Here is a 21,444-nt window from a genome sequence, read left to right on the forward strand (position 1 = left end):
GATTAATAGACTCTCTTCATTAATTACAGTCTCCACTTCTTCTTCCTCTTCTATATTTAACACCAACACTTGTACAAAAATACAGATCCAACATTTTTCTCTGAAGTGGAAACTCTGTAAAGAGGTTTGTGCCAATTACTAATCTGAGTCAATCAGATGAAACAGACGAAAACACTTGTAGGAATTATTTTTTACTTTATCAGCTCATGCATTATTTATAACCTATGTCTCTTATACCTACACAGATGTATACACAAGGACAAGTGCAGCTTTGTGTGAGTTATGTGTATTGTAAAAGTGCATCCTTACAGCAGTGATGTGGGATCTATTTAGTGTGAAAATGGACAAGAATGTTAAAAAATAAAACAAAAATTCAGTAAAACCTTCATTTGAAGTAATAGCAGCTTCAGTTTTTGACATTTTCTTCTTTAAGTTATAGATTTTGGTTGAGTTTGTGTCCTCAGAAACACCCAAAGTGGCTCTTAAACTTGTCTATTTACATAAAAATATTACAAAAAAAGGTGCCACTATATTTCTAAAAGTGACATCTTAGTCCTTCCCTTTTCCCTTCTCTACACATTAAGGTCCTCTGCAGTCGTGAAGTCCAGCAGGGAGTAGCGGTCCTGCTGCTCCTGCACAGAGTTAATGGACGGCCCCTGGCTGGACAGTGGCCCGGACAGGACGGGTGGCGCCGCGCTGTTCTGGCTCAGATGCTCCCGAGCGGCCGCGGGGAGAGCGGGGCTGCGCCGCTGGCCGTCCAGACCCAGATGGGTGCTGATCTGCGACGAGCGGAGGCTCCTCATTTGACCCCGCGCGCGCTGCTCGTACAGCTCCACCGAGGTTTTCTTAAACCTGCAGGAAACAGACGCCTACAATGTTTATCTCCAAGGTTTAACATGATGAAATACCTACGGATACTTTGATTCTACTGAAGTAGTATCAACACTGCAGGAGAACATCACTATACACCAGAAAGTGATAAATAATGAAACTTTATATCCAAAATCATCCGATTCTCTTCACTGTTTTGGAGGAAAAGTAGTAAATAATGAACTCACTAATATTCAGGCTCACAGTTCTTGTTTACAGGATTGATGTTGGTACTGAGATACGAGTTACTTGTCACATGGGTTTTTATTTTGTTTCCTGTTTCCAGGCGATGGGAGTTGAAAATGGACTCACAATCTCAGCAGCAAAGAAGACAGAACGACTGAAACAGACGAGGCGGCCATTGCAGCGGAGCCCATCCAGGGTTGGAGCACGAGGCCGGCCGGCATGAACACGCCTGCAACCAAAAGAAGGGACTTCACTCAGCCTGCAATGCATGAGGAATAAAACAGCTACAGGTAAGAAGGAGGCGGTATTATTATTACAACATCAGGAAAACAAATCTGCGTATTCAAAATATAACTTCTTAAGTTGCTCCAGCAGCCAGATTGATTTATAACTGATGTAAACGCTTCTCGTCATTCTTCTGGGAATTTTCCCTTCATAAAAAGTCTGTCATTTCACCCTTCCTTGAGCGTATAAAACTCCGGTCTTCTACTCGAATCAAGTGTGGCAGATGAAAACATCAACAGATTTATCATGACATTTGTGCTTGCAGAACTGAGATCTACGGCCTCAGTGTTTTCATGACAACACTGCGTTACTGTCGAGGTCCTCAAAATGTTTGACATGTTGCGATTACCGTCTGAGATGTAAGAAATGTTCTGCTCTGTTGGGGGATTGTTAATCTTCACTAAACAGAAAATATTCTCTGAATGTCATCCGGTGAATCGTCAGGGCTCACCTGCAGCTATGGGGATTCCTACAAGGTTGTAGATGAGAGCGAAGACAAAGTTGATTCTGATCCTTCGCACCGTCTTCTTTGAGAGCTCGATACTCGCCACCACGTCCAGCAGGTCGTTCTGCGGAAGAGGAAGCACCTTTCGGGGTCAGGCAGCTGTAAGACGCGTACGCACTTCCCGCACCTGTCAAGAGTGTTTTTACTCACACGGATGAGGACGATGTCCGCAGCCTCGATGGCCACGTCTGTGCCCGTGCCGATGGCGATGCCGACGTCGGCCCGGGCGAGGGCCGGCGAGTCGTTGACGCCGTCTCCCACCATCGCCACCCGCAGGCCTTTCCCCTGCAGCTCCTGGACTTTGGCTACTTTATGCGACGGCAAAACCTCCGCAAACACCTTCCTGATCCCCACCTGAGATTACCCAGAATCCTTTATCATTGATGTCACCTTTTAAACTCGGGTATAAAGTCTTTTCTCTTTGTGTCTTTTACCTGTGCTGCTATTGCTTTAGCCGTGCGTTTGTTATCTCCTGTTATCATGACCACCTCGATGCCCTGACTTTGGAGCGTGTGCACCGCCAACTTTGACTCCGCCTTCACCGTGTCTGCGATGGCTATCATGGCACAAAGGACACCTAAAGGCAATATTCACACATGAAGAAACTGCAGATAAGACATAAATAACATGGTGTTTTTTTTGTCTTCAGGGTGTTTCTCTCACCGTCTATTGCCACCAGAATGGCAGTTTGACCTTTGGTCTCATGGCTCGCCATGGCAGCATCCACGTCTGCTTCGATGTGGTGTCCGTTTCTCCTCATCCACTCTCTGTTCCCAATCAGGACCGAGTAAGACGACGACTCGCCTTTAAGAAGGAAGAAGTGGAAGTTTGTGAGCGAAAACGAGAGAACTCACTTTAAAAAGGAGAAAATGATGATCCTGATGAAACAGGAAGCGGTGGCCTGGCTCCTCGTTATAGAACCAAGTTACCGTGCCCTTACTCCTCCGTTCACATTTTAAATCCAGAGGTGATCGATGGTTTTCAGTCGCAGCTCCTGAACTCTGGAATAGTCTCTCCCACGCTGTCAGCTCTGCCGAGTCTGTCGTTTCTTTTAACCAACTCGATTTTACAGCTCAGCATTTTATTGACCCCGTCTGTCGGTCTGTGTATTAATCTGTTTGTGTCTGAACCTATGCTGCTTTATGTGATTTAGGTTGGTAATTGGACAGACCGTCGAGAGATCACTGGTTTCTTCTTGGAGTGAGGGGGGCAGGCCAGATCAGATACCCAACATGGATTGTGATGAAATGTGAATGGTGTTGTGTGTGTGGACATGTGCAGAACAAATACAATTAAATAAACGTGTGCTTATCGAAGTGTCCGTACTCTGATTATGTCAAGCACATCATGTAAATATTTGAATCATCAATCATTTTACATTCATGAGGATTCAACTTTTAGAGACTTAACACAAAGCGTTCATGTTCTAAAAGCATCACTTTGTTGAGAGTCAGTCAGCTGTGAAGAAGTTGTTAAATGTTCTTAAATCTAATCGTAGCTCATTCTGAATTTAATCCCAGACTCCAAGACTGAAGGCCCCTAACCTGCAGTCGTGTGCTCTGCAGGAGCGAGCAGGCTGCTTTCGTCCGTGGTGGCTCCGGGCAGCAGGAAGCGCTGCTCGCTCTGCGGCGGCAGCAGATGTTGCACGTTGGAAACCCGGCAGCTGATCCCACAGCCGGGCACCGCCTGGAAGTCCTGACAGTATCCCAGCACGCCTGATCCCAGCTCCTGGTGCGTTTAAACACATGGATTAACAAAAATATGACCCCCCCCCCTCCCCTGACTGAAGAGAGTAAACACAGGCTCACAGATGGTGAGCAGCCCTCACCTCTTTGCAGTGTTTGGCGACCGCCATGCCCAGCGGGTGCTCGCTGCTGGCCTCCGCTGTGCCCACCACCGCCAGGATTTTCCTCAGAGGCATGCGGGCCATTTCCCACAACACCAACACGCGCGTCACCCGCGGGACGCCGTTTGTGATCGTGCCGGTTTTATCAAACATCACCACGCGGATCTGAGGGAGCAGGGGAACAGAAACAGAGCAGTTTCATGACTCCAGTATTCTCACACTCGAAGGGGAAAGTGAAAATATGACTTCATTTTTCTATTTCCGCGTCATTAATCTACACCTTTATAAGTAGTTTATTTATTGCACAGATGCCTAGAATGAGAAAAAAAAAAAGCTGTTTGGAGCAAAAGCAAAGATCAAATCCAGTGTTTCTCTCTCTGCAGTGTTCAGTCCAGTTCAGTCTGTGTGTAGATGTTGGATTTTAATGAGATTTTGTAGACATCTGTGAGATCATAAAAATATTTTTAGTTACAGCTAATCAGTCAGTTTAAATTATCTTGCAGTATCGTCTTTCGCCACAAGGTGTCGCCACTTAATTAAGATTGAATTGGATTTGAAAGAAGTGGCATTTAAGTCTCAAATATTGTTTATAACTTATATTAAAAATCTGACTGTTTCATCAGTGAGTCGACGGCTAAACATGAGGTCACAGATGTTTAAGGGTGAAGTTAAAATCAGGATTAGAAATAAGAAAGCTGGATATACAGCTAATATATTATCTGTAGCACATGCAGTAAAATGTATGCTGTTTAAAAACATGTGGCTGTCCCAGTTATAATCCTTCTAATGACAATATTCTCCTCTTCCTGCTCCTACTTTGAGATGAAGAAAAAGTAAAGCGCTTTGCCTTGTGGGCCATCTCCAGCGGCTCGCCTCCTTTGATCAGGATCCCGTTCTGAGCTCCGACCCCTGTTCCCACCATGACAGCCGTCGGGGTTGCCAGCCCCAGAGAGCAGGGGCAGGCGATGGACAGAACAGTGATGGAGGCCTGGAAGGCAAAGCGGACGATGACCTCGGCTCTGGAGATGTTCTGGTTGTAACCCTGCAGGAAGCAACGCGGTAGTACATGAAAAAGCTTTTTTTTTTATTCAAACTTGATGAAAGAGTTTCCTCTTGAAACATTTGGGTTTCGGTCGTACCGGGAAGTTTTCTTTCACAATTTCAAAGTTGACGAACCCGACAGCGAGCCAGGCCACCAGTGTGAGCAGAGAGACGAGCATGATGAAGGGCACAAAATATCCACTGATCCTGTCGGCAAACTGCTGGATGGGAGCCTGAATAAGACGAGAGGGGAAACAAGGTCAACTTTTAATGCAAATAATACTTTTTATAAATGTTTAAATCATAACAGAAAATAATGAAACACTAACATTTTCATGACAGAGACAATTAAGTAAATAATAAGGAAATAAATACAAAAGCATAAAATTAAAAATGACTTAGTTAGAAAAAGAGATAAACTGTCATTTCAGCTTTAAAGTGTTAAATAAAGTTGAAAACATTTCTCACCTTGGATGTTTGGGCCTCTTCCACCAGTTTGACTATCTGACACAGAGTGGTGTCCGCTCCGACGTGCGTGGCCTCTACCAGCAGAGCGCCGTGAGCGTTGATGGAGCCTGCGATCACCAAACTGCCCACCTTCTTACTGACGGGCATCGGCTCACCTGACGGAGATGAAAACAAAGGGCTTCCTTTGGTTGTTTTATTTCTATCTACTTTATGGTTGTAAACAGATTTGATGTTTCGGAAAGAGGAGGACATGAATGTAATCAGAGTAGAAACGCTGCAGTCACTCCCTCCTACCTGTGATTAAAGACTCGTCTGCCATCGAGCTGCCTTCAATCACTTTCCCATCCACAGGAAACTTTCCTCCTGGGGCCACTTTGACAATGTCACCTCGCTGGACCAGATCCACCACCACCTGCTCCTCACTGAAACACACACACACCCATTAAAACGTGTTATTTATTGGGAGTTTATTGGTACAGAATATAAATTAGCTAATAAATGAATCTCCTGATAAAAGAGTTCATTGTGATGAAGTGGCGGTCTAAACTGAAAGAAGTCCGAGGCAGAATAAAAATCCTTTATTTAACAGGGATGTGTCTCCAGGAGTCTTTGTCAGGACATGAGCTGCATGACGTCCTGATGAAGACTCAGTTGAGCTGAGATGTTCAGTTTCGACCACCGTTTCTTCACAATGAACCACGTTTGTAATCAGGACAGTCGCTTATTCGCTATTTGACCTCTGCCCCCTATCCTTCAAGGGCACCTGATTCCTCTTCACTTTGGGACCGAGTGCAGCACTCACTTCAACCGCGTTTCTATTATCTGAAATGACAAGAGGGTTTTACCTGATGATGGAGTGGTCGGGACCTAAAGTGACCACGGTGGCGTCAGTGGCTTGAAGTGACATCAGTTTGGCCAAAGCCTCGGACGTTTTACTCTGAAGGAAGGAAAAAGAAAAGTGCATTCTGATTGGCTGACGTGCAAAGTGTTGTATATGTTGCATCAATAAATTGTGATCACTTTTGGCCTCCTTGAGAACACTTTGGAAGAGCAGGGGATTATAGGAAATGTGGTCTTTAGAATAATCATTTCTCTTTCTAATTATTAAAATGCATAACATCTGAACTCGTCATCTCTGCCACTCAAAAATGATTCAGACAATCACAAGTTTACATTTAGATTTTTTTTGTGTGGTTTACTTTCCCGACCTTTGCTACGTGCTCCAGCCATCGCCCGAGAGCGATGAACACGAAGAGCATGGGCGGCGTGTCGAAGAAGGTGACGGGGCTCTGACTTGCTTGTTCCGCCATCGCTACAACGAGGACGACACAGGAGTAGATGTAGGCGATGGAGGTGGCCAACACGATCAGCACGTCCATGTTTGCCGTGTGGTGTTTCAGAGAGCGGTACGCCTGGATGTAGAAATATCTGCCCCCGAATATCTGAAGGGAAGAGGAACATTCACATGCTGTGAATTAACAAACAGCAAGCACACCGGAAACTCGGAAAAGACACCCGACCCTCACCGAATGCTCGACCTTTGACAGAATGAGCTACCTCACCTGCACAGGTGTACACAGCAGGAAGAAGGCCAGGTTGAGGAGGGAGAGTCCAGGCAGCAGGTTCTGCCCCTCGGGCATTGAGCCTCCGTGTTCCTGGTGCTGACTGTCCATCACCATCATGTAGATCATCAGTCCCATGACAGGGAGCCCGAAAATCAGACTGAGCAGGAAGGAGTTTCTCCACCTGGAAGGAAACAAACATGTAGGAATAATTCACAACACCTGAAGCCTCCATACTGATGCAGCCTATCCAACTTTTTTTTTAGATTCTCATGGTGAGGCAATTGAAAATCCGATACTTGCTGTTGAATTTCTTCCGTGTGATCGAGGTTGTCTTTGAAGCCCGCCTTCTCCAGACTGGCCTCGAAACCAAGGCTCTAAAAGGAGAAGAGAGAGAGAGAACGTGACGCATTAAAAAAAAAAAAAGCTCAAAGATCAAGAGGAGGAACACAAACAGGAAGTGATTATCCACCTGAATGATCTTGATTATATCTCGAGCGCCGAGCACTTCAGGGTCAAACTGGACCTGAGCTTTTTTGGTTGCGAGGGCGACAGAGGCCCCGATGATCCCTTTGGTTGAGGTGAGTTTGGACTCGATATTGTGGACGCAGGATGCACATGTCATGCCTGTTATCTATCAGAGAGAAAAATGAAGACAACACGAGGCTGTTTCAGAGTGTTTAGGGACGACGTTGGAACAGAATAGTGTGTTAGTTAGACTCACAGTGAGGTTCAGTTTCCCCTGTGTTTCTTCACTGTCATCCATCAGTGTCGCGCCGTAGCCCAAGTCTTCTACGAGCTGAGACACAGCAGCAGCGTTCATGACTTTTGGATCATATTTCACTTCTGCTTTTCCAGCCATCAGCGACACCAGCACTGTGCTGATTCCTACAAAAGTCAAGTGAACTGTAAAACACAATCATCCTACATTTAGACCGACCTTAAATGTTGTGAAACGACACTCGAGTGAGCTCACCCGCGTGTTTGAGCAGGTTCTTCTCGATGTTGGCCACACAAGAGGCACAGGTCATCCCTGTTACACGGACGAAGCATTTCTGTGCTTTAGTCGCGCCGCCAGACGTGGACTGTGGCGCAGTGCCGTTGACGATTCCTGCTTTGTCTGGAGATTTTATGTCAGGAGGGCCAAAAGGTCCAGAGTTTACAGGTTTGGACTTCTCATGCCTTTGGGGGCTCTTTGCAGATTCTGTCCAGTAAAAACAAAGCAGAAGGAGGTGAGAGGCAACATCAACAAGAGGCAGAGACGGGGAGCTTTGTGGGTCAACGTGCTTTAGCGTGACGACTAAGAGACAAGGTGTTTAATGCAGGAGAATTAAACCGTACCACAAGCTCATGCAACTTTTAAAAATTAACGTGAGCTTAAATCAGAGTCTCTTAAAATAGTGTCAAACATTACAATAGTGTGGAAATAATACATTATTTATCCATTTAAAAAAAAAAAAAAACATTAAATATAACTTTTGAGTTTAAGGTGCGCTATGATGGAAACAAAAGTCAGAGCAAGCAAAGATTCATTCTGCTGAACTGGAAAAAAATCCTCCAGTTTATCAAGCTTTAATGAATGATGTAATGAAGCATCTGCAGTTCGAAAAAATAAAATTTACCCTGAGAGGGAAGGATAAATATGTTTTACTCAATATGGCAGCCATTTATAGACTACTATAACAAAAACAACCCCAGGAAAAAATAACAATTTAGTAAAATCCAGAGCACTGGACATCCTCCAAGTTGTATTATTATTACTATTTAAATCTGTTTCTTATTATTTTGGTATTATATTTGTTTTTTATATCTTATCTTTTTATTTATTTAGATTTTGTGTTGGTTTGAGGTATGAATAATCATGTCTCAGATTGTTTTTTTAAATTTTTTTTTTATCTGTATTTGAAAAAAAAGGAAAAACCCCAATAAAGAGAAGTTGGAAAAAAAAAAAAAAAAAAAAAAAAAGTCAGAGCAAGCAGAGGCACCAAAAGCTCCAAACCACCAAAATAAAGCTGGACCTTGACGGGAGATGAGAAGTCGGCTCAGAGTCTGCCTCAGTTAATTACGACTCTTGGCACAATGTTTTTGTCATTAAATCCAACAAGAGCCCTCCATGTCGCACTGGAGAGCATACTTGGTCTGGTTTCTGTGGTAACCAGTGGAAACTGTAGTGAGTTGAATGAGAGGTGTCCTGTTTGGTTAGCAGCTGAAAGCACTGTGCTCTCCAAGTCCTGCAAAGATCCTTAATTACAAACAAACGTGCCTGCACCTAATCGTTTGTCTGTTGTCATGGGAAACACATCTACATACAGAATTATTTAAAAATGTCAATGCCTTGCGTATTACCATCCACCTGTGCTACCAGCCGAAAAAAAAGAAACAATCATCCAATCAGAAAAGAGCACCTGCTGACCTGCCCCTTCAAGAGCTTGGTCAGCCTTTGTCATACTTCCTGATCAAACAGTAGGCTCATTGGGCGCTGATGGCCTAGTGTTTAAGTCGCACCCCATGTCAGGAGGCTTTGTTTTTTCAAATACAGTCTTAAATTGAGCATCAGAAAGTATTTCAGTCGAGTATTTCTACCTTCGAGTGATGCGTCGAATCCCATGTCCTCGATAGCCGCCCTGAGTTCCTCTGGCTCTGTCAGACTGGAGTCAAAGGTGATCGTTCCCTTTTCCTCTTTCAGTGACACCTGGATGGATTTAACCCCCGTCATCTGAGAGACCCTCCCTTCTACAGACTGCACGCAAGAGTTGCAGGTCATCCCTACAATCCAAATGGTCGTGGTCGATGTGTCCCTCTGCCAGAAGCTTGCATCTCGTCCAGGTGGATCGTCCGCCAGTAAAATGGCGCCAAAACCCATTTCCTCGACGCCGTCTCTTAGTTCCTGCTGTGTTACCAAAAGAGGCTGATGAACAATCAGCGCCAAGCCGTCCTGAAGAGAAACCTCAATGTGTGAAACTCCAGGTAGAACCCCGATCCGCCCCTCTATGGACTGCACACACGACTGACAGTGCATACCGTCCACTGTGATCCGAGCCACCGACTCCACACTCAATCCTAAGGCGTGGATCTCCAGTGCGATCTCTTTGGTTGTGATAACTGAGCTATCATAGTCCACTTTGGCCAAACTGTCAGGTGAAGACAAGCTCGCAGCGACAACTCCACGCAAGCCACATATTCTGCTTTCGATCGCTTGGGTCTGGTGCTCAGGGGAGAGTCCCAGAAGTTTGAAAGTTGACCTGGAACAAGTTTTTGGTGGCGGGTAGAGCTCACTCTGACTGCCACATTCATACGCCAAGTTGTCGAGGCCTTGTTTCTCCAAGTCAACGCCATTGTTCTGAAACGAGACAAGAAACAGTTACACATTGTTCTTGGTATCTACCCTCGACTGAAGATGTTCTGATACATTCTTTCCTTCCCTATACCGATACCTTGACTTGAGTAGTGTCCAGTACGGAGTACTACTCAGGTACATGTGGGATTAAAAAATAAACACAATATTGGTGGGATTGTTTTAGGTGGAACCTAAATGTTGAGGGCTGAAGATCACTGACATTCAAAAGGTGAGTTCATGGGAATGAAGGCAGCGAGAATGAGTCCACTTTAAGGTTTTTATTAACACAGGTTTTTTCCTTAATTTGTCAAGTGGTTCTTCCTGTTTCGGAGACAAAATATAACAATTCATGATTTGCCTTGTTAACAAAATAATGTTGAATAATTCTAAACACGCTCCGTTAACAGATGTATCAATTAAACAATAAATCAAGTCTGCCTATATGCATCATAAACAAACATAAACACTAAACTCAATTACTCAAACAATAACTCACATGTGGACGCACTCGACAAAGAAAGGTGGAACAGGTCTTGTCCTTTGGAGAGCAAACAGAGCACTGACCTCTCCTTCTCTTTATGGGAGACCTGATTTGGGGATCTCACTCACCTGTGGCTGATTGCTGCAGCCAGCACAGCTGATTCTTGTTGCTCCTAATTGAGCTCAGGGAATCAAGCCAGGCATGACATCTCAAGATTTTTTTTACATTCTTGTTTTTCGCACAACAACTGAGCTTCTAACAGGTGGTTTTGGGGTGTGAGGGTTTATGGTATCAGATCAGTTCACTGACAACGCAGATACCAGATAACCCACTGCAGGCAGTATCAAAGGCCAGTAATGATAACGGTATTCAGTATAGATACTGGGATGGGTACTGGAATAACTGCACACAAGCAATAAAACGTTTCTGCAATCAAAGCACATTTTCGCTGCTTCACATTGTCTTTGCTTTCGACTCAGGAACAACGATAACAGGCATCACTTTTCATTTCCTGTTTTGTAAGCATGCCCTCCATGTTTGTTTTCTTTGTGCTTTTTTTCAATTTCCGGAGTGCAAGAGAACAAGCGAAGCCGCTGGATTGGGTCCTAAAGGGACGACTTCGCGAGCACCTGCGTGACCCTGTTTAACTTTTAGAATGATGTTTTCTGAACCGACTGAAAATGAAAACATTTTCTCAGCACACCAGCTTGGACAAGTTTCTCAGCACAAAGGCTGGAAGGCGTCTGCTCGGTGATTTTTCGACCGATCCAGACAAGAATAAAAAAAAGTCTGCAAAGATGTGAACTCTTAACAGCCTCTTCCAGACCGTAGCTGATTGTGAGTCTTAATTTGAGGCCTCTTTTCAAACCCTTATGAGTCTATCAGATGTTGTAAGAGTTTAGCGTCATGGGTAAAGCAGTAAGTTGACATGTTGAGAGTTTTAATCCCCCTGTGAATTAACAGCAGGGTCACTTTTCATGCGGGCTGTCTCAGCTTCTTCCTTACAACACCGATTTGTTCTCGTCACATTCCTGGAGAGCAAAACTTGAAACAAGAATCCACAGGACAGATATCTGTTTTCACACACTTTACAGGCCGCAGCACAGGTGGTCTAATCTGATATGATTAAAATGATATGCTGGGTTTAAAACGGTGTAGGTGTAGGTGGCGATCTTAAATGGGGGTTCCCCTTTGACCCTAAAAGAGAAAAGTCCAGCGTTGCCAAAAAAAAACCCCACATGACCTGCTCTTCACATAATCCTCCCAACGTGACTCTACTTAAAGTCAATATTCACAAGCACATCATAGACCATAAGAAGGGTGTCAACTCCATTTGTATAATAATATTCCTAACAGAAATCATCTTAGTTCTTCTATTACTTTCATGCTGATTGTATCATTTCAAGTTTAACACCTGCTGAGTCCGGCCTGTTAACAGTTAGTATTTCATTTGTCCTGCGTTATAACAGACAGACCAAATGTGACACACACACACCACGCGCCCTGATGAAAGACCTCACCGGGTTTTACAGATCTCTAATCAGTAATCATCAGAAATCAGGGCGGCGATGTGTCCCTGGCAGTAATGCAAACATTAAAATGAGTTCACAAGTCCTGTTGAAATGTTCAAAGTGCAACACACACACACACACACACACACACACACACACTGACTTGGATCATCAGCACAAACATTTAACGGCGTCTTTGTCTTACTCTCTTATTCCTCCTCAGCGGTGAAGAGCGGTGACATCACAACGTACCTACCATAAAGTGTTTGTTCAGAATAAAGTCAAACTGTAAACTTTGTCCCACTGACCACACTGTACTTTTTGGTTTGTTTATCTTGATCAGGCGTATTGCAGCGAGGCCCAATCTGTGGTCGAGGGTCAGCTAAGGGGCACTTAAAGGGGCTGAAAAAAGGACAGTTTGGTGTAGAAAGCAGCGCCTCTTCTCTGGCGTTTCAAAATCTCGTTATCTTGAAATCTTTCCGTTCTAGATGCAACAGCTCGCTCGGAGACGTTATATGGTTTGGGTTTGGTCCAAAAGCTTCAACAGTGAGTGCTTTCATGGCTGCACAGAAACCTGAGCCGAATGTTACAAGCGATACGTGAACACATCCAATCTCTTCATTCACTTCCTGACAGTAAAACGTTTGTCCAGGGCACGATCCTAGAAACAAATCAAACCATGTGACTCACACGGCGGTTCGGAAGCATCAGAAAATCACTCTGAAAGAATCAACGCTGAGCTTCTAACACCTTAGAAATAAGCAGTGTAAAACGATCACAGTATTATCACTGATGTCAGTGGCATTTGACTGAGCTTTTTACAACATTGGAAGAGTTACCTGTATGTTTTACTTATTTCAAATAGACAGATTTTTCCCAGTATTACAGCTTTAGGACTATATGGGTAATAAGTACAATAGTCCTATTACTGCAGTAGCCATAGAAAGCACAAGATGAACAGGTAAACCAAACTGTTGCAGGTGGAACCCTCAACTAATACAATACGACTTTAAAATACAATTCTTGACCCTTACAATATTTTAATTTGAGAGTTAAAGACGCACCTTGTGACCCTTTAAGACTTCTTAAAAAAAGATGTTCTCCATCCTAAAAATCCTTCAAATAAGACTTAATAATCAAAGTGAACATAGGAACATGTTGCTCATAGAGGACCAGGGTTTGAGGCTGTAGTAGATGCACGAGCTCTCTGCAGGCCTACCTTGAGGTCTCGCGCGCTGTGTCTCCCGCTGCAGGTGAAGTCCATACAGATCTGCTCCCCGCAGCCCGGCGACGACTTGGACACATACTTGGAGGGACTTTTTGGAGAGTTTTGAGAAAACATTGTTTCTAGTTGCCCTCTCGTCGCTTGCTTCTTATCAGTACCTTTCAAAGTAAGAGGGCAAAAGTCCGCAGAGAGAACGCGCGTCGTCCGCCGGGTTGAGATAAGAGGAGCGCAGCGCCGCGCCGCTCAGCTCTCCGCTCAAACGTCATGTTTCTGCGGAATCACAGGAGGAGATGGAGGGACAAAGCCTCCACTCACATGACTTCTGCATGCAAAAAGAGGCTCAATGCACGGTCCAAAACAGCGTCATAAAAGTTAATTTAAGGCCATAAAGGTGAACTGTGTTCTCTCCTTACCTGCGATGTTTTAAAGGTAGAGTTAGGTCGGCAAATAAGGCGTGCCATCTGTAGAAATATTACTTATATTAAACTCCAAATAAATAAATCACGGATTATTATTTTGGCGTATTAAGTCAATAACTCTCAAAAGTACGGATCCCCTGAAGCCCCAAGTACAAAAATGGATTTCTTGCGCACAATATAAATGTTTTGACCTTTTGACACATCAGGTCTTCCGTAAAAAAAAGCCAGCTTTTCTTTAAAAATAAATATATTATATAATTTAACAGAAAGGGTTAAAAGCTAAGCTTAAAACTGCTGAAAAACGTAGTTACAAAACAAGTTATGTTTTCATATCTCTTGGTTAATAATTACATTCTCAGGTGTATAATAGAAGAATTTAACTGAGTCATCTGAGTGTAATGACGTTTTAAAAAAAAAAAAAAGAAAAACCTGGTTCAGTATAAAGCTTTCAAATGAAAGCAGCTACAGTGCTTCATACAATCACAGGAAAATATTTTAAAATGTTCAAATAAATAAAAGCAACATTTTTCACACCTTGATTATTTACAAAATACTTTTTATTGAGTTGTTTGTGTTCTCCTGGAGGTGAACAAGAGGGATGTAACAGCAAACTATTTTAAAAGACACAAAGGAATGTGACACCTTTAAAAAAAAAAAAAAAAAAAAAAAACTGAATTAAAAAAAAAACGACAAAAATCTTCAAGTGTGAACAAATCATAAGAAAAAACAGCACGCTGCAAGAAATATCCACCTTAAGTCGTTTCATCTGTGGTGTCTTAAAAGCTTCTTTTCCCGACAAAGAGTGATGAAAATCTGCAAAGTGATCCCAGAAAAACATTCCTGAATGCAGAGAACAGGAGCAGCTGACTGATCCAGTGATTCCTGATGAAGGAGTCTGCATAGGAAGCTACAAGGCACTTATCCACCAATAACACCGACATGCTAATAAAGTCTATTTTAAATTTTTTTATTTGGGACAAAAAGTTTGTTTAAACTATCGCTGCTTTGGCAAAGAAAAGCGTTCTTCTAAAAGTCAGACGTGTGAGATTCACACAGATTTGTTTTGTAAGATATAAAATGTATTTCCTGTCATAAAACTTTTTAAACTTCTGAGGAATCTGATTTATTTAACTAGAAACCTGCTCCTGTAAGACAAAGAAAAGGGAAAGAAATCTCCTTGGCCAGAATTACAAAAGGAACCGTTTGACTTTGGTGAAGTTCCTCACTTCTCCTCAGGAAAAAACAAGAAGAGCTTTTTGGAGGTCAGGTGAGATTTAATGGACATTTCTTGCGGTGTAGATTTGATAATGGGGCTGCAAGCTTCAGGGGGCAAGTAAGGGGAAACAAGAAGAGTTCGTTTCAAAGAAATAATCAGCGCTGTCGATCCCAGCGCCAGATGGAGGCGTCGTCACACACAGCGATCAAGATGCTGCTGTCGCGGCTGAAGCTGGTTTGCCGGATCGCGGACGTGCATTTGGGGAGAGTCAGCGTGGTGCACCTGCAGGGCAGAGAGACGACACGTTACACACACACAGCCGTGGAAAAGGATCTCATTAAGACCTGAATCCATACTCTTAAGTGACAATTTAAAAATAAAAGTTTTACTGTCTTATTATTTGTCATGTTGAATGAATGAAACTAAACCTGTAAATGTTCTTTTCTCCTCTGAGGTGTTGTTCTTTTGACCTCTGAATTATTTATGAATGTGTGTTTGTCTTTGGAAACTTTTTTTTACAAGGAAACAGAAGTCATAAACACAACAAATATAAAGCTCACATATCATCACCTGACAGCCTCCACAATAAATAATGAGCTTGAGTGTGTTTAGTTTGTCTTCTTGTAAATCAGGACAAAGTTCAACTGAAGTGTACCCGAGGACTTCTAATGGAGCTTTCTTTGACTTACAGGGCTTTCACACTTGCAGAAAACTCCTGGAATTTGCAGGAGGATCTAATGTTTCACTCTGACTTTACCCGGAGTTTCTCCTGACAGATCACTGGTGTTTTTTTTTTTTTTTTAAAAGATGCAGCTCTGAAGCATTGTCAGTGGAAAAAGTCTTAGCTGTCAAACGAGGGATGAAATGATTTATTTGCCAAAAATAGAAACTCTTGGGCTCACTTACTTTGCTTTATGAGGATCCTCCACTTCAAGGTCCCACACATAAAGCTTCCCCACCTGGTTTCCCAGAGCCAGCATCTGCAAATCAGCAAAAGGTTCGAATGTGCACAAATACCAAAGATGCACTTTATTTTTTACACTTAATAACTTCAAAAATAGAACAGACTTGGGGTTTTAGCAGACCAGAAAGGGTTTGAAATACAACATAAGACTAGTACAATGATGTGATGTGCAGCTTCAGATGGATATTGAAGGTTTTTTTTTAACCTTCTGCCAGAAGTCCATGGAGAAGCGCATGTACCAGATGTCACACTGGCTGTAATCAAAGCGTCCCAGAATCGTCACGTTGGACTCGTTTGGTTTGATGTGATCGATGTCTTCCTCCATCCTGCCCGGTTTCCAGCAGACGATCGCATTTTCACACGACTGGAGAGAGACGGGACAAAGACACAGAGGACATGTTATTCCTACAAATCAAACTGTTTCCTTCCTGTTTTAACAGTGGTTTGCATACCAGGGTTTTCTATATAAATACTGTATTTACAAGAGATTTATGTATTGTTCCAATTACAGCTGCCTCACAAAGTATTTAGGCCATTTTTTTAAACATGTTTTTTAGGGGCAAGATTTCGGCTACGCAGGACTAAATAAACATGTTTTGGCATGCTATAGTTGCAAAAAATATGCAATGATTGTTGGTTTTATTCCAAATCTGAAGCCCTAAAATTGTGCAAGAAGTGAAGAAAGTGAAAGAAAAGTTTCAATCACCACTAACTTGCCTTTGAAAGAATTAGATCCCCAAGCCACCGCACACAGTCCACGTAGTTTCTGTGGATGTCTCGCGTCGAGAAGTCGGGGAAGTGAATTTTCTGTGAGACAAAAGGCCTGAAGAGAACACACGTACTGAGTCAAATTGAAAAAGAAAAGGTGACGTTACCTACACATTGTAAAAACTGACATTATGATGCTTTTTTCTGACCTGTTGGTCTTGGAGGGGTTGTACTCATAAGAGCCTCGGATGGCTTTCTGCATCCTCTCTGAGTTGATCCTCCAAAGTTTGAGGGAGTGATCCATCCCACAGGACATTATCTTTTCACCTAAAAGATCAAAGTCCTGCCGCAGAAAGGAAATACGTTTAAATCGAGGTATTATGGGGGGTCCGTTTATCATAGAGCGCCCATTTTGAAAATACTCACAGCACTCAGGACTTCATCACGATGACCCTCCACTCCTCCAAATATCGCCACCAACGTGTCCGTCTGTATGTTCCAGAGACGAAGAGCGTGATCTGACGAAACAAGGACGGTCAAGTAAATGAAATCATGTATTTTCAATGAGTGAAGATGATACATGTGATTTTTAAAAATGGATCATGAGTTTCATGAAGCTCTTTAACAGGGCGAGGCGTATTTTCTGGACACGGTTTCTAAGTCGACATTCACCTGATTCAGCTAAACACTAAACTCCCCCCCCCCCCCCTCCCCGATCTCTTGACCGCCATCAAGCCGCCTCTTCCTACCTGAGGCCGCGAGGACCCACCTGACGATCACACAGCAATAAAACCTTTAATGTAACCTACATTTATAAAAACGTTATAGCTGTTGTTGTGCCTCTCAGCAGGAAGAAACAAATCACGGACGAGAAAGAATTTTTAGTGTCCAGGTGATGCCTGTAAGGTCAATAAAGTCAATGTTATTACGTCCAAATAAAAGTCTTTGTGACTCCTTTATACCTACATGATAAAGTGAGACGTTGTAATCTACTGGCTTTTCGGGGTCAGAGCTTAGTGGTAGATTTTTTTTTTTTTTTTTTTTTACCTTTGCTGACAGACAGAAGGAGATTCGGATCCCTCGGATGAAACTTGAGCTCGTTGATGGCGTTTCCATGACCTACATAATGCTGCATGAGTGGGAAAAAAAAGAAAAGATTGTTATTTCAGAGTTTATATTCCTACACATGGAGACATATCCAGTTTATGATTCAGGTAACCATTCAAATCATTTTTTTGATTTGATTTTTTTTTAAGACTGAGGGCGTCGTCACCACGTGTGCTTTACCTGTCTTTAAATAAAAACATTTGTAACATGCAGAATTTAAAAACACCCTGAGCATTTGACTTTGCAGTACAAACATTTAGATTTCATTTAACACCAAGTTTTCTTTTTTCACGTTTATACCATATCGTATTTATAGCTGTGACCCACGAGGACTTACACGACAAAAGCAAAGTGTGTGCTGGGTTATTATAGATGAATTTGACCAGATAGACGGTCCAGGACATACAAACTAACTTGTTCTACGAGCTACACATACGTCTTTACACGTTACCTTAATACACTGCATTGTGATGTGGTTGATCACCCGGATGATGCCGCGAGAGCCGGCTACAGCCAGCAGCGGGTGGCTTGTGTTGGTGTCGTAGGTCCAGGCACACGTGTAGAAGTTCTCGTCTGCCTTATCACACGTTCAGTCAAGGAACCCAAACAACAAAACTCCTGAATGGTTTTAATAGGACCTAGAGTCAAGGGCCTGTTTTAAAGTTAGTACATCTGTCTGTTTTTACTTCTTCTAAAGCAGGAAAAAGCAGCTTAAAGAGTAACTAAACCCTAAAACCACTTTTTTAAACTCTAAACCTCTAAACCTGTATTTGAGTATTAAGTGTTGTTATGGATCAATCCAAGTCCCAATCTCGACATTTGAGTACAAAGTATTGAAATTCAAAATATTGTGTTAGAAATGGGCATAGTGTCTGCCCTTCAGTACTACGTCACCAAACCTCATCACCCGACTCGGCGAACTGTGGGGAGTCAAGTGTGTGAGGCAAACATTGTATCATGTTGCGGCTGATAACGGCGCGAAAGGAGTGAGTGGGCGAGTTTACCCCCGTGCCCCCCCCCTCCCTCTCCAAGTTGATACATTCTCCTGCTTATTCTGCTCCGGTCCCCGGCATCATAACGTGCCTCACTGCCTCTCGCTCACACCTGCTGAACACACACACTCGCCTCGTTCTCTCTCTCTCTCTCCTCACTCGCTCCCCCCACCCACATGCATGCGCACTGAGCCCTGGACCTGATCCACTGTGTGTGTGTGTGGGGCAAACATTGTATCATGTTGCGGCTGATAACGGCAGGAAGGAGTGAATGGGCGTGTCTTACCCCCCTGACCCCCCGCCCCCCAAAGTTGATACATTGAATTCTAAATGCATTTTTTTTAAATTCCAGGGTCGAGCAGTACAATTGAAAATACAGGGTTTAGTTACCCTTTAAATACTTTCCAGAGCATCAAATCTAAACAGTATTTTTATAACTTTATCTTGATCCAGACATTGTTCGCCTTTAGTTCAGGTGACAAGAGGTTGAATGTATTTTCTTTTAATGTTTTTTTCAGAATGAAAGGATACATCTGCATCGACATAAGATTGCAGGAGTCTTATTTCTCCCTGAGAGTGACATTCATACAGAGTTACCTGTTGGAGAAAAGAAAAGTACAAGATAGATAAGACATCACTACATGTTGCATAACATTTTGATTCATTACATCTTTACACTTAAAACACAAGGCCTTTAAAATGTGCACTGAAGACAGGCAATATGACACAATGGTACCACTTAGTAATACCACCACCCTTTCATCACTTACCCTGTTACTTCCGACTGTGGCAAACACCAGCGGGTCTCCCTCCTTGCTGTGCCAGTTAAACTGGACTCCAAACAGAGGCTGGCCATGGTCCTCCTGCAGATCATAATGTTTAACAAAGCTCCACCTAGTCGGAATAATCTTCCATCACATCTTTCTGCAGCTTCCAGTCACATTTATTTTCTTATCCTGAACCAACCTGTTCCTATTTTGTTTATTTCGGTTTGCTTATATTTTTCAATTAACTTGTGCTACAAATAACCTAAAGAGTAAGTGCTCTAATGTTGCTCTTTACACTGACGTACTTTATTTCCAGGTCTTGTTCAATAGCCGAGAGCTGGAGGTTGGGTGGGTGAGGCGGTTGACGTTGTGGGAGGGATGTCTGTATTGTGTAATTGTGTACATATCTTCTAAGGTATTTTTCTTTGTACATGTGTGTATTACTTTGTATTTTTGTTAGGACCCCCTTGAAAATAAATGTAAGCTATTCAATTTGCCAAATTCAGATGGATTATGACCACAACTCACCAGTTAACTGCAGACTCTTAAGGCACCACATGAGATGGTTTACAACTATTTGAGAATAACATTTGGTTGTGCTGATTACCATTCCTATGCATTAACGTGTGGTTTCATGTTTCATAGTAGTGCTGTCAGTACTCACCCTCAGACTGTTGACACATTTAAAAGAATATCTGCACTTCTTGGACTTCCACTTGCCCTTTCCCCAGAGCTTCCTGCCCGGAGCGTTGACCGTGTTGGTGGGTGTGTCGGGGCGCTCGGCATTGGTGCCACTCTCAACACTGACAGCATCGTCCTTATAACGCAAAGAAGATCCAGGTGATTCAAATAGATATATTATAGATAGACAGGGAAATTCAAGCATCCAGTAGTAGTTTAAAATACACACACGGCATGAAGCAAGTTTTGCATCTACCAACACCCGCTGTACCCTCTCACGTATGCATAGACTAATCTGCACATTTTTATTTTAAGAAACCCCTACAGAGATCAAATTTACACCCTTAGAATAACCACCTAAACCAAGAATATTTAAAGATTGAAATGAGAGGAGACCTATGTGTTACAGCTGCACAGATAGAAGTGTACAGCAGTGTCTGAATGTGCAGATGTATAAATGAGTGTGCATACTTTAAGGTGTGCTGATACATTATTCAAGTGTCCAACAGGACGATGAATACAAGCACCTGGTATGTTTCTGAAACTGTTGTCACACATATAGATGCAAACCTAACATGTGTCAAGCCACAGTGCACACACACACCATGCTGTTTCATTACTTCAGGTAATATGACAGGATGTAAATATTGTTTGCTTATCACCTGAATTACTCTGATTGTGCATTCTTTTTAACCCTAACCCTAACCCATTAACTCCAATGAATAAGTCATATATCTAAAACTCGTGTTTTTCCTTCCAGATATAATTAAAAAGCTGAATCATACAAACTCAGCAACAACGCACATTTTAATAACATCTTGCATATTTTAGCAGTTCAGGCTAACCCCTGCTGAGCATGTAGACAACCAACTTTTTTAAATTATATAAAGAGCAAAAGTCCGACAGTGTGAAACTGTATATGTGTAGAGACTTTTGAGCATAATAAATAGGTAAAAAGCTTTTTTCTTTACAGTTAGCTAACCTGCTGCAGCTGAACAAAGCTGCTAGCTAAACCATTTTAGCCGGCCGGCTCCGTTAGCAAGATGCTAGCTCGCTGTGGGTGTTTTTCTTAAAGGTCATTCTTTCAAAAAAATAACACGATTCAACTGCTTACATTCTCGTCTCCTGATAGATCTGGATTACTGTTCTCGTCACTGCTTAGTTTTTGTTTCTTCGCTGGTATTTCTTTTCCCGCTTGAGAGGGGGACTCGGACATGTTCTTATTTTCCCTCATTTTGGCTCAAAGTACGTCACTTCCGCTCTGCCGCCGCAA

At 42.8% G+C, this 21,444-nt stretch overlaps 2 protein-coding genes across 2 annotated transcripts; both read right to left on the reverse strand.

Moving 5' to 3' along the window:
• Positions 1-175: 175 nt before the first annotated feature.
• Positions 176-13,605, reverse strand: atp7b (ATPase copper transporting beta). The gene is made up of 21 exons (XM_061032255.1): positions 13,312-13,605; positions 9,347-10,103; positions 7,740-7,967; positions 7,488-7,651; positions 7,236-7,397; positions 7,067-7,140; positions 6,764-6,947; positions 6,410-6,643; positions 6,047-6,138; positions 5,496-5,623; positions 5,202-5,356; positions 4,832-4,966; positions 4,540-4,734; positions 3,675-3,857; positions 3,391-3,574; positions 2,510-2,650; positions 2,281-2,423; positions 1,997-2,200; positions 1,793-1,910; positions 1,183-1,285; positions 176-852 (listed from the first exon to the last, which is right to left on the reverse strand). Exons 1-21 carry the CDS (start codon positions 13,432-13,434, stop codon positions 573-575), a joined length of 3,987 nt encoding a protein of 1,328 aa, XP_060888238.1. The 5' UTR covers positions 13,435-13,605; the 3' UTR covers positions 176-572.
• A 670-nt stretch (positions 13,606-14,275) lies between these two features.
• eed (embryonic ectoderm development) lies at positions 14,276-21,444 on the reverse strand. The gene is made up of 12 exons (XM_061032621.1): positions 21,286-21,444; positions 20,155-20,307; positions 19,494-19,586; positions 19,255-19,320; positions 18,183-18,308; positions 17,672-17,753; positions 17,051-17,142; positions 16,834-16,967; positions 16,634-16,739; positions 16,122-16,280; positions 15,859-15,932; positions 14,276-15,234 (listed from the first exon to the last, which is right to left on the reverse strand). Exons 1-12 carry the CDS (start codon positions 21,403-21,405, stop codon positions 15,108-15,110), a joined length of 1,332 nt encoding a protein of 443 aa, XP_060888604.1. The 5' UTR covers positions 21,406-21,444; the 3' UTR covers positions 14,276-15,107.

This window comes from Labrus mixtus, chromosome 24, assembly GCF_963584025.1.
Source record: "Labrus mixtus chromosome 24, fLabMix1.1, whole genome shotgun sequence".
NCBI lineage: Eukaryota > Metazoa > Chordata > Actinopteri > Labriformes > Labridae > Labrus > Labrus mixtus.